This window comes from Talaromyces stipitatus, genomic scaffold (genome assembly GCF_000003125.1).
Source record: "Talaromyces stipitatus ATCC 10500 scf_1105507295527 genomic scaffold, whole genome shotgun sequence".
Lineage (NCBI taxonomy): Eukaryota > Fungi > Ascomycota > Eurotiomycetes > Eurotiales > Trichocomaceae > Talaromyces > Talaromyces stipitatus.
In genome coordinates, this window is record NW_002990114.1 from 3,482,411 (window position 1) to 3,495,525 (window position 13,115).

Sequence of the window (13,115 nt, forward strand, 5' to 3'; positions counted from 1 at the left end):
AAATGCGGAGAAAACTTGTACGATTCGGGAAAAATCTCTCATGCATTGACAGATCAGTACGGATTATGCTATGCATGTCTATTCCAGATAGGTGAATACCGATGCAAGTAATAGATTATGTGTCCCCTTGCTCGTGGTGGATGGAATCCATCCCTTGGTTAACCGATATTTTAGGTGCGTGGACTGAAATGGATTCCTTGATTAGGGAATTTGGCCAAGACAGGATTCAATGTAATTTCTTTCTCGTGGGTATTTTGGCCTTTAGCAGGGGCATTTACTTCTTACATATACTTCAACGCCCTTGTGAGTTCCTCGTTCCAGAGTACGGATTCAATGGTGTGCGACTTTATGTCAATTGTAGGGCTGGGGGTGGCTCTCCTTGCTCATGGTCTAGTCGTTTGTATGGATCTTTTGTCTATAGACTCTACCTGTATTGGATCATGGGCTGTTAGGTCCATCTTCACGTAGAACCTACTAGTAGTAGCAATCCAGGGTTGAGAAATATTGAAGGCTAAAGGGTTGGGTTTGAAGTGTGGAACTCTGACTTGCATGAATATATCAATAAAACTGATACAGTACCTAGGTAATGACATTCAAAATATGCTCTTCCTTGAGTCTGAATGGGCGACATATAGCTATGCATTCTCCTCTCCCTGGCACATTGACCACAGCCCACTACGTCTGTTATAGCTCTCAGTACATGGCTATGCATAACCTGGATCTATACCCGAATAGCCTGTAAAATATTGAGTGTAGCTCGAAGTGAACACTACCCAGTTACATCCACACCTCGATCATCATCGCCCTAGTTTGTAAACACCGGACAGAATTAGTAAGTAACCGAGATGGACACATATTTAAAAGGTTCTTCTTGGTCTATTTGTTTTAAATCTGTAATAGGTATCCCTGTATTGTACCTCGATGGTTGATCCTATTGATGTTTCTGTAGATACCAGTCTTGCAATGTTGATAGCGTCATGGATGAGTATAGTTGACCGTGAAAGCGGCAGTTCAGAAATTCAATTGCTTCAAACTACCTAGGTAGAATGGCACTGTCAAATTGTAGCCACTGTCAATTTTACATACCCAGAATCATCTCATCTGGATATGCATTGTCCGTTGTACGAAGTTCGGACTGCGTGATCAGATAAGCCCTAATTTACTCTGACGTTAACAGGGTTAGGGTTATGATATATATGCGAAACACCACCTGCAAGATATTTACATCCTGGAACACGATTAGTCTGCTACTTTTTACTGCCAAACATAGAACATAAATATCCATGGATCTTCAACCGCTCCATACACCCTTCCAATATGGCACGAAGCATGGCATCCGTCCATGGCGAGATCATGGCATACATAGGTCATACCATCTGACTGCCCACTACGTACGTAGTATTTGCATTTAGAACATAGTAATATAACACACACCTATATCGACAACAATGTTTGTTTACATTTTACTAGGTATAGAACTGAAACCGCGTTCTATAGAACCGTCAATAAAATGCTCATGATGTCAGACAATCGGTGTATCTGGTCTATAATTTCATGTTTTGCATTAGTTTCAACTTCACAATTCGATTGATCCGATTGTTCCTTCGATTACGTAGTTTACTCGTCAATCAATTAAGGTAGTTCAATTAGTAGTGGCTTTTATGTTGGATCTCAAGGTTTTGTTGTGATTGACTTTCGAGTTAGGGTTTGGGCTGTCCCGGGATTGTTGTGTTGCTCCGGAGTCTACGCTTACACTGTAGTGAGAAATGCGTCTTGCAATCATCTCTGAGTGTATATCGTCATGGCCGACTGAGCGAGAGAAACAACAAGATTTGAGGATAGAGACGAGAACATCGGATACGTCACAGATGGTCCAGCCTTTTAGGAAAAATGGGCCTGCTAGGTTAGTGTGTTGACGGTTCAACGACAGGTCTGTGCTGGAGAACGCGTTGCACTCGTCTTCGGCAGTTTTTTAATAGATTTCTAACCGTTGATCCTGGACAAGAGATAGAGGACCCAAGTGCTATGTAGGATAACGTAGGATATATGAAGAGTCAAGTAGATAGAGGGGGGCTGTCTCATGTTGGCTTACACATCGCGTATCTGCCGGTGTTTGTTTTGACAACCAATTGTGATGGAAGTGCATAACCGCGGGCGATCTCGCGAGTCGAGACACAGGATGAGGGGCAATCTGGGCTTGGATTGACGTCAATTGGATCATCGCTCCCAAACGATGCGAATCAGAAGAGCCTGAAAGTGAAGAGAAAAAGATAGAGGGATGAGGGGTGCCTCAAGGCTAAGGCACATGGTAGTATCCCATCGTGTAGCGGATCAGCCAATCAGACTGCGGTACACGAGGCAGAAGTCACGGGACTTGGCATCCTGGTCGCGTTTTGGCCTTTGTTTACATCTTGGCACGACGCGGGTCTCCTTTTCAGCTTCTTTTCGTCCTCTCGACAAGGATAACCGTTTCAGCTGGCTATGGTCAATGTCATGAGGGGTACAGGAAATACTCTTTACGACAACCGAACGGAACCCGCGGAATAGGTTGTGTTGGAATTTCAGCTTCGAAACACCGGAGTCGATGTCTACGACAGCCCAGTTAGTGGGGAACAATGATTTAATTTATTCACTATGAGCATATCAGGTGGTAATTGGCTAATGCAGTGATCGAATTTGTCGAATGCAGTCCGATACGATAATCCTGTGTGACTTGAGATTGTGATTGGCTCATCTGCGTGATAGTCGAGACACTTATCAGGCCAAAGAGTGAAAGACCGAGGTCCTGCTTACGTTCTAAAGATATAAACTCCCTAGCACGAACAAACTCCAAACACATGGCGCAAGATCCCCGTCGTTGACCAATCAATCAACGCGGTAACAAGTCCCATAAGGCTTAACCGCTGTGAGTCAGCTGGCGTGATGGGTCAATCAGAGTTTGAGGAGGCTGAGCTGAATGGACTGCGGCCGCTGGGCTCTTCGGTTCCTATGCCTATACTGCTGCAGTGAGCAGTCTGCGACGGCAGGGAATACCCTGTTATATATGTGTTCTAAACATGTCTATTCATTCACAGTGTCACACCGCAGTTCTGCGGATAATCATCGCACGGCTGTCAAACATATGCGCTCCGGTTCTTCAAATCGCAACGAAACATAGAGAGTACTGCTATATCATGATCCACGATATCCGGACTACTAAATTGATGATTACTGTTAGTGCGGGGTTATCAGGTACGTACAAGCCACTCCCCAGCGCGTCGGCGGAGTCACCGATGCTCGCCATTTCCATCGCCGATGTCATGGCTTGCTTTTGCTCTTGCATCTATGATCTCACGCCATGCCGTACTCATGAGCTGCTGGGCTGATGGATCCGATCGTCTACTCTCATGCAGATGCGATGCGACTTTCTGTGATTCATCATCCAATCAAGGTATCTAAACGTGTTTTCTTGTCTTCCTTCTCGGCTAAACATGATAAACACTGGCTCGAGGTGATGTCCGAGTAGCATAGGATGGATACAAGGTAGCATCCAGACATACTACTTCACATAGTTAACAACAGGTGAAGACGTATGCGATCTATTATCATTCTTTCGATCGAAGACTCCAACTCCAAGGCACGGGAATCGCGTGTGGAGACGGCAGACGACGAGAAGCAGGAAAGAAAATTTTTTAGCTCGGCTACTCCGTAAACAAGTACGGATCGGAGAGGATGGACGAGTGGGTACGACTATGTAGTAATCGTCGATTTGGGCAGATTAGTCTTGTGGGATTCCTCATGATCAGATAAGGGAGATGGATTTCGAGGTGAGCCTCAAGTACATACCCTAACGAGCAGGAAGTCACAACCTACGTACTATGTATGTAGCTACAAGCGAGAGTAGTACTTAGTTAGAATGAAGATCGTTAAAAGCCCACATGTTTGAACTCTAAAAGTAATTGCTGAATCCAACATTGATCTCCATACATTTCTCCCAGCACGAAGCCATCCTCTCCGACCCTTAAGTACCGTACCCTAAGAAAGTAGTCCAACAAACAAGCGAAAAAACATGTCGCAAAATTGTCGCAGCAAAACGGACACTTGTCTAGGTATTTATATCCTGTCATAAAGAAATCCAATTTAAATTAAAGAAGCCGGAAAGAAAAATCCCCAAAAGAAAGAAAGAAAAGAAAAATTTTCGACTGAACCAAAGTTTCGCTGTTCTGTTGCCGGGTTGACCAAGCCGCCTCATTCTGTACGGAGTACAATAGTACGGAGAACTCCGTATGCTGTACGTATTTCGTTGTATGAAAGATTCTGAAAAGAAAGACAAGGTAGAAAGAAATTCTTTGCTTTGATTCTATTCTGCTCTTTTCCGACTATATATAGAGTGAAAGTATGTACTGAATGAATGTCGGGTATTTCCTTCCATGGAACTCATCCTCCTTGATTCAACCAACCACTGCGACAATTACTCCGGAGTCCATACAAGAGGAAACCAAAGCTAAAGCCAATAATCAGCGTAGTAAGCCGCCGAAACTGTGTTAGCCCGTGTAAGTCAGCAAGTCAGTCGGCGGTTGTTGCTCGAGCAGCGCCTATCCGGTCTTGACTGAGTTGGTTCTAGCCTCGCTCCCTCTGCCCTATCGCTCGGTGGTTGGCTGGCTGGCGTTTGACTAGTTTTCATTAATCTGACTAGCTGGCTATCGTTACTACAGTGATAGTCTGTTTGATAGTACGCTTGTACTCCATCCAAGGCTGTATGTACAGTGAGTGTACAACGACTGTACAACGACTGTACGTACAGATTATGGGGTTAGGGTTGGAAGACAGGGATTCTTCAGTGCAAGGAGAATACTTTAATACTTTAAACCGGTACAAGGGAGTAGCTAACTATTTATCAGTAAAGGTTAAACTCTGAGAGAAACAGGATAATGCCTTACATGCTTGATCCTTGCCTGAGCCCAGCTATGTAGATGACGTGGGATGGGCCCAATAGGCGCCGAGGACTGCAGCTGGGAACGTGTTAGACTATTAGGACTTGGAGTTAGCTAGCTAGCTGCTAGTTAAGCAGTCTCTAAGCAATAAAAGATTGTGACCTGTTGCCAGCCTGTGCTATGTAAATCAATGAATCTGCCGACTCCTAACTTTACTTTACTTTATACTCTGTACTGGCGATAGAGAGAAGATACAGTATCTCTACATGTAACTACATATGACTCCATTAACTAGACAGTAGAGAGAAATTAGAGCAGCACAATATAGATAATAACCCTAATACTCTGTAACCAAGTACAGTAAAGAAATACGTAAGTTACGAAGTATGCCTGAAGCAGCTGGCAGCGAGTTGGAGATCCTCCCCACTCTGACCTTTCTCTCCGTTGCCCGTTGCAACAACAAGTCTCTTCCTCTTCAGCTTCACCTCTCTCTTTAACTCCTACTTCCCTTTCAAACATTCCTTCTTCCTTTCTCTTCTCTCTCGCTTTCTTCTTCATCCATCTTGGTGTCCATTGTCCGCCACGACTTCTTACATCCTCTCTCTCTCTCTCTTCCTCAATCTCTCTACCTTCTCTTCCTCTGTCGTACTCTTCGTTCCGATCTCTCTCACGACAGATTGACTCTCCACCGTCGATTACAGCATTTATCGTCGAGCTCGCTGCCGAATGATATCTACGATCACTTACGAATTGGGCTACTTCTTCTGCGTTGGAAACAATGTCTCTCTGAACCGGACCCTCGTATCCATCGTACCGTCACCTCGCTTCCTTACGTTTTGGAGAACGTCGTTGGAAGAACTGCGTTGGAAAAAACTCCGTACGGACGTACGGAATCGAAAAGGAAGAAGACACAAAAAATTGAGCTGTTTGGGTACAATTCCTATCCGTCGTCTCTTTGGAGGAAGACAAAAATTCGTCCCACGTCATTTGGATGATCAGTCTGCGGGATAACAAGAACAACCAGTTGAGCTGAACGGATAAATTATTACCTACTCAACATGGAGCATTCGTCGCCTCTAGCTGCAATGCAGCCTCCCTCAGTGATGTTTGGTCATTGCTTTGCAAACGAGGGCTCCAAATTTCGGTCTCTAGGAGGAATTGGCGGATTTGGGCCCAGCAGCTTCAATTTCAAGGACTTGTCCATGAAGAAGGCTCCTACTTCGGACTATTTCAATGTCAAACAGTTCACAGGTCCTTCGCCGGCCGCCAGTTTAGCTGCTGATTTGTCTCAGAATTTCCATATCGACCAGAGGTAAGTGAACCAGAAAATGATTTCTAAGAATTGGATTTAATCCGTGACTTTAATAGCCCACAACTAGCCACCCCTCGTCGATCTTTGTTTTCGGCAAACATATTCGGTGGAAATGGAGGACGCGGTGAGACCATTTGCTGGACGTTGTATGAGTATTCATGCTAAACATTTGCAGATGAAATGATGACTACACCCCCATTACCGGAATCTTCTCCTATGACCGATATCATGGAGACATCGCCTCTTCCTCATAAACTTCCGTACAATCTTCCAACAACAGACCTGGTTCTTCAATCACCAACTCCTGATTCGGAATCAACTGTTAGCACTAGCACAGGGGTCTCCTTGCAGGCTTCACCGATGGAAGATGATCAGCCTGCTGTTCCTCAAGAGTAAGATATGATTTATTTGTTGAGCAGTCATTGTTTACTAAAATTTGATCTAGACGTAGGCGCCCACCACTCCTACGCCCATCTTTCCTTCGCACTAAGGCCTATTCCACACAAACCGCAGTCAAAAAAGTATCACCCGAAAGCCAATGCCCTCCCTTTCAGTTCGGTAACGGAAGTAGTGGCCTGTCGAACTCAATGTCTCTAGCGGACATGTTCAATGAGTCGTCGCCGCCACAGGAACGGGTCGCGGGAAAAGGTTCATCTGCGAATTTGCTTGGTCCTCGCTTAAGACAACCTCTATATGGTCGTAATAGTGGTTCTGCATCGCCAGTGCCCAGTGCAGTCCGTAAGAACGCTAGTGGAAACCCCTTTATGCGTCCGCGCAAGCAATGCAGGAGATCTCTTAGTATGTTTGAACACCCAGAGGACATTGTTCGCCAGAAACAGCCGAATGTGGTCCCTGAGCCTACACTAGCATCAATTATGGATGAAGAGCCTGCTCATACTCTTCAACTTCCACATTTTGTACCTGCGGACCAGCCTGATAGTCTTCCTCGCATTGAAAAGGGTGTATTGGTTGACATCTTGGATGGCAAATACAGCGACCGTTATGACAACCTCATGATTATCGATTGTCGATTTGAATATGAGTACGAAGGCGGGCACATCACTGGAGCGGTCAATTTCAATGACAAGGAGGTTCTGGCCGGCCGGCTCTTTGAAGACCCCAAACCGGGAACAACTCTTATTTTCCACTGCGAATACTCTGCCCATCGGGCTCCGATTATGGCATCGTTTATCCGCCACAAAGACCGAGCTTATAACATTGAACGTTACCCCAACTTGACTTTTCCTGAAATGTACATTCTGGACGGAGGATACAGTGCATTTTTTGCGCAGCACCGCGATCTCTGCCATCCCCAGAACTATGTGGAAATGACATCCAAGGAACACGAATTTGCTTGCGAACGAGGGCTTGGAAGAGTCAAACAACGATCAAAGTTTATCCGCGCTCAGACATTTGCTTTTGGACAACAGTCTCCTCAGATGGAAGACAGCCCGACAGGACGCTGCCGAAGCAGCAACAACGATCGAGTTCGAGGCCTGGATTCGCCTTTTGAAGCGCCTGACGCTGGTCGTATGCCTGGTCGTCGTATGCTTTCATACTAGCCATAGACCAGCGACTAAAAAACGCGATTGTCGCCCTTGATGGGTTGACTACCTTTTACGGTTTTATGCTAATTGTCGAATCGCTTCACGCTATTACTGAAGTGTATCATGCTTGTCATGTCTATCCTTATCTTTTCCTTCTTTTATAGCTTTCTTTCTCTCTACATTTTTCGACCTTTCGGATTTCAAGACCGAATCATCGTCTCGCCTCACCTTTGTCTCATGTATCGATACACCAACCTCGACTCGACCGAAGGAAGAATTTACCTACATTGTATAAGACGATTATTCATACAATGTTTTCGATACCCCAGGCGCAACTCGGTTTTGTACTATTTTGATTTCTTCAGTGCCTAGGCACGATTACTTCTTTTACGACACGACTGATTGTCTTCGAGCCAGCCTATTTTCTTTTCTATTACTTATCTTCTTATGTGAATTTGACCCTGCCATGACAAAACGCGATCAGTTGACATACACCCCTCGGCTCGATCGAATTACATACTCCCTACAACAATGTGCGACTTGCACTCTCTTTTCCTATGTGACGAATTCCTCAAAGATTAGCAAACTATCAGCACAAAACATCCGGTACTGGCTGAAAACATCGGACGATCTCTGCATATAACTACTGGATTGTTCCGCCTTCCTCTTCTGTGCGACCTATTGAAGTCTACTCCTTTAATCGAACTCGAAAAAATCAGCAAATCACTTAAATTCCTTTGTACGCTCTTTCTCGGTACCCGTTTTTCAACCATACAACAAACAAATACCGACAGCACTGTCCGAGCTCTACGACTCCTTCTGACATTTTTGTCCGTGTTTTTGTTCTAATATTGCCTTATTGTGGAGGAAAAAGATTCTGTTCTTTGTTTCATCAAATGTGTAACTCCACGATATGCGCATTCTAATTTTCGTTAATCACTCTTGGACGTGTACGCACACAAAAAAGAAGAATTGTACATATGCATTGCAAACGAAGGAGAGAAGGCGTTGAAAGGAGGGGAAGTTGTTTCTCGAGCTATGATGCTTGAGTATGTATGCAGCAGTGGATGTGTGTATGTAGCTTGAGCCATGATAGTATTTTTACTTCATGTAGTTTTGGACGTAGCAATTTGCCCTGTATCAATCAGTATGGGATCTATGGAATATGGATGAGTGATAGGGCTACTAGTGAGCTCCACACTGAAAAAGGTACATCTCCCCACCAGCCATTACCTACTCCACATTATGCAAAAGCCACGAAACACCACACAGCACAACCACAATGAGTTAAAACACCTGCTCGACCTTGACTAAACCTCACTAATATACCACCGGATCCTGACACAACAATGACAATGGACATAGACGACATCCTCGCCTCCGTCGACCGCGACAATTACACATCCCCCGAATCCGTGACTAGTGACCACCAACACCTCACGCGCCTATGGGTCGCAGAACGCGCGGTCTCAGAATTATTACCTTGGCCGGCACAATTAATGGATAGAATGATGGAGAGGGTCCGGAAGCAGGTCCTCCTCCTTCCCTTAGAACATTAATCTCTACAAGAAAAAAGAGAACTGACAAGAGGGGTTCGCAGTAACAGGTCGAAAATATAGAAGATCTCACAGCATCATCATACGAAAACTCAAATAATCACGTCGATAATATTGGCAATAATAAGAATAATACCCTCAACCTCAAACTATCAATCTTGCAAACCGATCTATCGCGAACTCAGTACTTGATTCGATCATATCTGCGACAACGATTATCCAAAATCACGAAATTCGCGATGCATTATCTCGTTCTTATATCCCCCCCTGCGCCGTCGCCAAGTTCTACGCTACAGAGTGAAACTTCCGAAGTAGGAGGGATTAGGACGGAAGATACCCTACCCAACCCTGCCAACGCAACATCCAACGATACGAGTCCTTTATCAGCCTCAGAAGCGCAATTTCTCTATTCACATCAATATCTACTCGCATCACATTACCGACTTAGCTTTTTGGCTTCGTTTCCACCTCAATTAAGACGATTAGATGATAATGCTGGTGGGACGAGTATGATTCAGGGCCCGGATATGCGGGAAGTTGTTTTGGTGAGATGTTTGGTTCCTGAGGTGCCTATCATGGTACCCGCGGATGAGATATATGATCAGGAGAGGGAAGGGGAGATTATGAGGATGGGGGAGGTTTGGGTGGGAAGGTGGGAGGGTGTTCGGAAAGCTTGGGAGAGGGGCGATGTTGAAGTTTTATAGAATCATCCATGATACTGGGCATTTTGGAATGGAGTTTCGGTATATATATACATTAAAGAATAGGATGGGTTGCATATAGGGCTAAGTATATTGTACTTGGTGCATAGGGCATGATTGATTCAGGGTTGTGGTACATATGTACAGTTTTCAGCTGCGGTATCAAGGTTTAATGAAACTTCCAGACGCCCAGAGAACGCTCCATTTATAGAAGAAAAAAATAAAGCCAACACCACGAGTCATGCATGCGCCTGAATCATGCGTCTAAAGACATACCGTCCAGCCATGTGAAGGAAAACCAGCGCCACCTATTCAAACGCCACGAGAGAAACTACCACGAGAAAGATGAAACTATGCAACATATCCATAAGCCGGCGGCTCAGAATCTGGAATTCGTTCCAGATATTCACGATCAATTAGACTTTCGATTCGTTTCTTGATCATGTTCACATCCGGCACGAAGCGCGAGGCCAGTTGGCCAAGGACTTCAGTGATGAGTTGTGAATGAGCGAGTTTCTTGCGTTGTCTATTCCATCTCAGATTAGTCTGGATACAGTATGAAGAAGGGTGGTAGGGACGTACTTCATGATACGAACAATAGCAGCTTCAATACTGCCACCTCGCTCTTCGTTCATCTTCTTCTCTGTTTCGATACGCTCATTCTGATTCTCGACTTTGTTTCCGCCGCTGCTTACCACACCAATGCGCACTTTCGTGAATTGACTCTTGAAGGAGGGATTGTAGAAAAATCGATCGGTGGGTTTAACGTCTTTGCTCATAGGATCCTTTTTCAGGACGCGGGTCTTGGGCGCTACAGCCAGGGACTGTAGGTTTCGGATGAGGTCGTGGTCGGGTATTCGGGTACGCGCTTGGATCTCTTCATATGTAAGAGACTCATCCACGGGGAGGTCGTTGAAGAGCAACAAGATAACCATCGCATAGGTCGATACGTTCAGATCATGGCGTGCATATTTCCCATCTCCACGGGGAAACGTCGCTCGTATATCTGCCGTTCCCATCGCTGCCTGCCAGGACAGTTTCCTGCCACTATGTTTATCGAGATAGAACTTTTCAAAACTCTGTCGTACTGCATCGACGTCCTTGGGAAATATGCAAGGCAACTGCACATCGCCATCCTTGGAGCTTGACATAATCTCCATCGGCCACATGGTACTTGTCAACACGCTAACTTCCAATTCAAATCTCTTCGAGTCAGCTGCTGCTCGTGACATGTGCGTCTTGTAACTGTTCGTCAAATCCTCTGAGACCGCCATATCCTTGAACATTGATTCGAGTCGTTGCGTAAATTGATTGCCAACTTCCATCTTCATCTTGGAGATCATTTGTCGTTCAACATCCATGCTGACCGATCGTTTCATGAGCAACCGTCGTGAAAGATGTTTCTTATAATATGTCTCGAAGAGATCCTTGTCGCGGATATATCGCAATAGTGTAATACCATTCTCCAAAAGACTATCAACCTCCGCGTCAGTCTTGCCTTTGATTCCCTTCTTCAGATTCTCGTCAAAAAATAATGAAAGATACTCGGAGCTACGATTATTCGAGTTGATGAAATCCGAGAAACTGTTGGTAAACGACGTTTGCATGCCTTGATCCGACGAAAACGCTCGTTCCCATATCGCGTCAAACTTCTTCTTCAGACTAAGAATATCATCAACCCATTTGATTGCTGCTGCTGTCTGTTGATTCACAGGTGGCGCGGCGGGTTTCTCTTTTTCTCCTGATTTCTTCTCGCCATCTGCATATGTGGATTTTGACGGTGCAGGTGCTGTCGCAGAAGCCTTGGCTGCAGCGTTAATCTCGTTACCGAGTTGAACAATGCGGATTTGAATGGATTTTGTTAATGCGCTCTTCTTTGCATCAATTCGAGCATTGAGCTCGTAGACATTGGCAAGGTCTTGGACCCTGTCGTGGTCCAGCATATATCTGACTCCGCTACCTTCAAGATTGATCACGTCGGTGATATTCTTGCTGATTAAGTGTTCATCTATAACACCTTTGACCTTCTGTTCCGAGTATGGCGATAGAGTAGCGTGACAACGCTCTTCCTCCTCCGATATTCTCTCGGAGCTGACACGGCAGAATGTAGCTGCATCAGCTGTCTCAAGTAATCGTCGTCCCTCATTTTGATAAAATGTGGTACTGATTTGTAGAAAGGCCGGTTCAAAGACAGAAAGGTATAGTTTGGCCGATTCTTCTTCCGCTAGCGTTTCGTAGAGTCCTTCTAGCATGTAGATGCAATGCCGTATCAAAGGTCGATCGATCATTTCACCCGTTCGTTCCAACTGAATCATGAAAAGAACGGTAGACTCGAGTATTTTGTATATGCTAAGGTCACTCTCTGGAATGGCCGAACGTAAGACGTGATCCCGGAATAAACACATAGATATCGTGTATATTGAAGGTCTCTGGTCATTGTTCATCGCTTTGTCCTATTGCCGAGGATATCAGTTATGAGTTGCATTCGTCTAAACTCGCAAAACATACCATATACATCAACACGTCCGTGATCATGCCCATACAAAGCTGATGATCTTCCCACGCCCCTCTCATCGCTGCCAGGAATTTCTCACCAGCAGCTCTGCGCTCATTCGCTTGATCCGTAGTATCCGATGGATCAATATTGAGTAGTAACACAGGGGAGATTGAAGATGTAATATTCTGACTGACAAGGGTGCTCAGCCATTCTTGTTCTAGTTGCTTGACCCGTTCGTATAGTTCATCGCCCTTGCCCATTAGCACGATTTTGTATGAGCTGCGATACAGCTCCTCGAACGATAACGAAGAGGCATTTTTGGTGTGTATTTCACGTAAAGCAGAGCCGAGTACACCCCAGACGGCTTCAAAGTTGTCGCTTCTGCTGCCTAGTGCCTGTGCGATGAATGAAATCAGTTTAGTTCTTTTGAGATCGAACTGATGACTGTGTTTCGGGAACATATAACTTACCCTCCTAGGTGCTCTGACTTTTTGTCTCGCCCTCAGCGCCATATTTGCGACAGGGGATATAAGCGTTGAGCAGAGAAATGTGTTCAAAAATGGTAGAGCCTTAAGCTAGCGGGGGTGTA

At 45.1% G+C, this 13,115-nt stretch overlaps 3 protein-coding genes across 3 annotated transcripts, besides 1 other annotated feature; 2 read left to right on the top strand and 1 right to left on the bottom strand.

The window, feature by feature from the left end:
- The first annotated feature begins 5,510 nt into the window (after positions 1 to 5,510).
- Positions 5,511 to 5,582: a sequence feature (CT-rich).
- Positions 5,583 to 5,971: 389 nt separating this feature from the next.
- On the top strand, positions 5,972 to 7,787 carry TSTA_093130 (cell cycle control protein tyrosine phosphatase Mih1, putative; the record flags this gene model as incomplete). Its single annotated transcript, XM_002478985.1, has 4 exons — positions 5,972 to 6,225; positions 6,282 to 6,349; positions 6,401 to 6,617; positions 6,671 to 7,787. 4 exons carry the CDS (start codon positions 5,972 to 5,974, stop codon positions 7,785 to 7,787), a joined length of 1,656 nt encoding a protein of 551 aa, XP_002479030.1.
- A 1,334-nt stretch (positions 7,788 to 9,121) lies between these two features.
- Positions 9,122 to 10,032, top strand: TSTA_093140 (GINS DNA replication complex subunit Sld5, putative; the record flags this gene model as incomplete). The annotated part of the gene is made up of 2 exons (XM_002478986.1): positions 9,122 to 9,304; positions 9,379 to 10,032. The coding sequence occupies 2 exons, from the start codon at positions 9,122 to 9,124 to the stop codon at positions 10,030 to 10,032; spliced, it is 837 nt and encodes a 278-aa protein (XP_002479031.1).
- A 348-nt stretch (positions 10,033 to 10,380) lies between these two features.
- TSTA_093150 (SCF ubiquitin ligase subunit CulC, putative) lies at positions 10,381 to 13,038 on the bottom strand (the record flags this gene model as incomplete). Its single annotated transcript, XM_002478987.1, has 4 exons — positions 10,381 to 10,555; positions 10,612 to 12,482; positions 12,538 to 12,921; positions 12,997 to 13,038. 4 exons carry the CDS (start codon positions 13,036 to 13,038, stop codon positions 10,381 to 10,383), a joined length of 2,472 nt encoding a protein of 823 aa, XP_002479032.1.
- Positions 13,039 to 13,115: the final 77 nt, after the last annotated feature.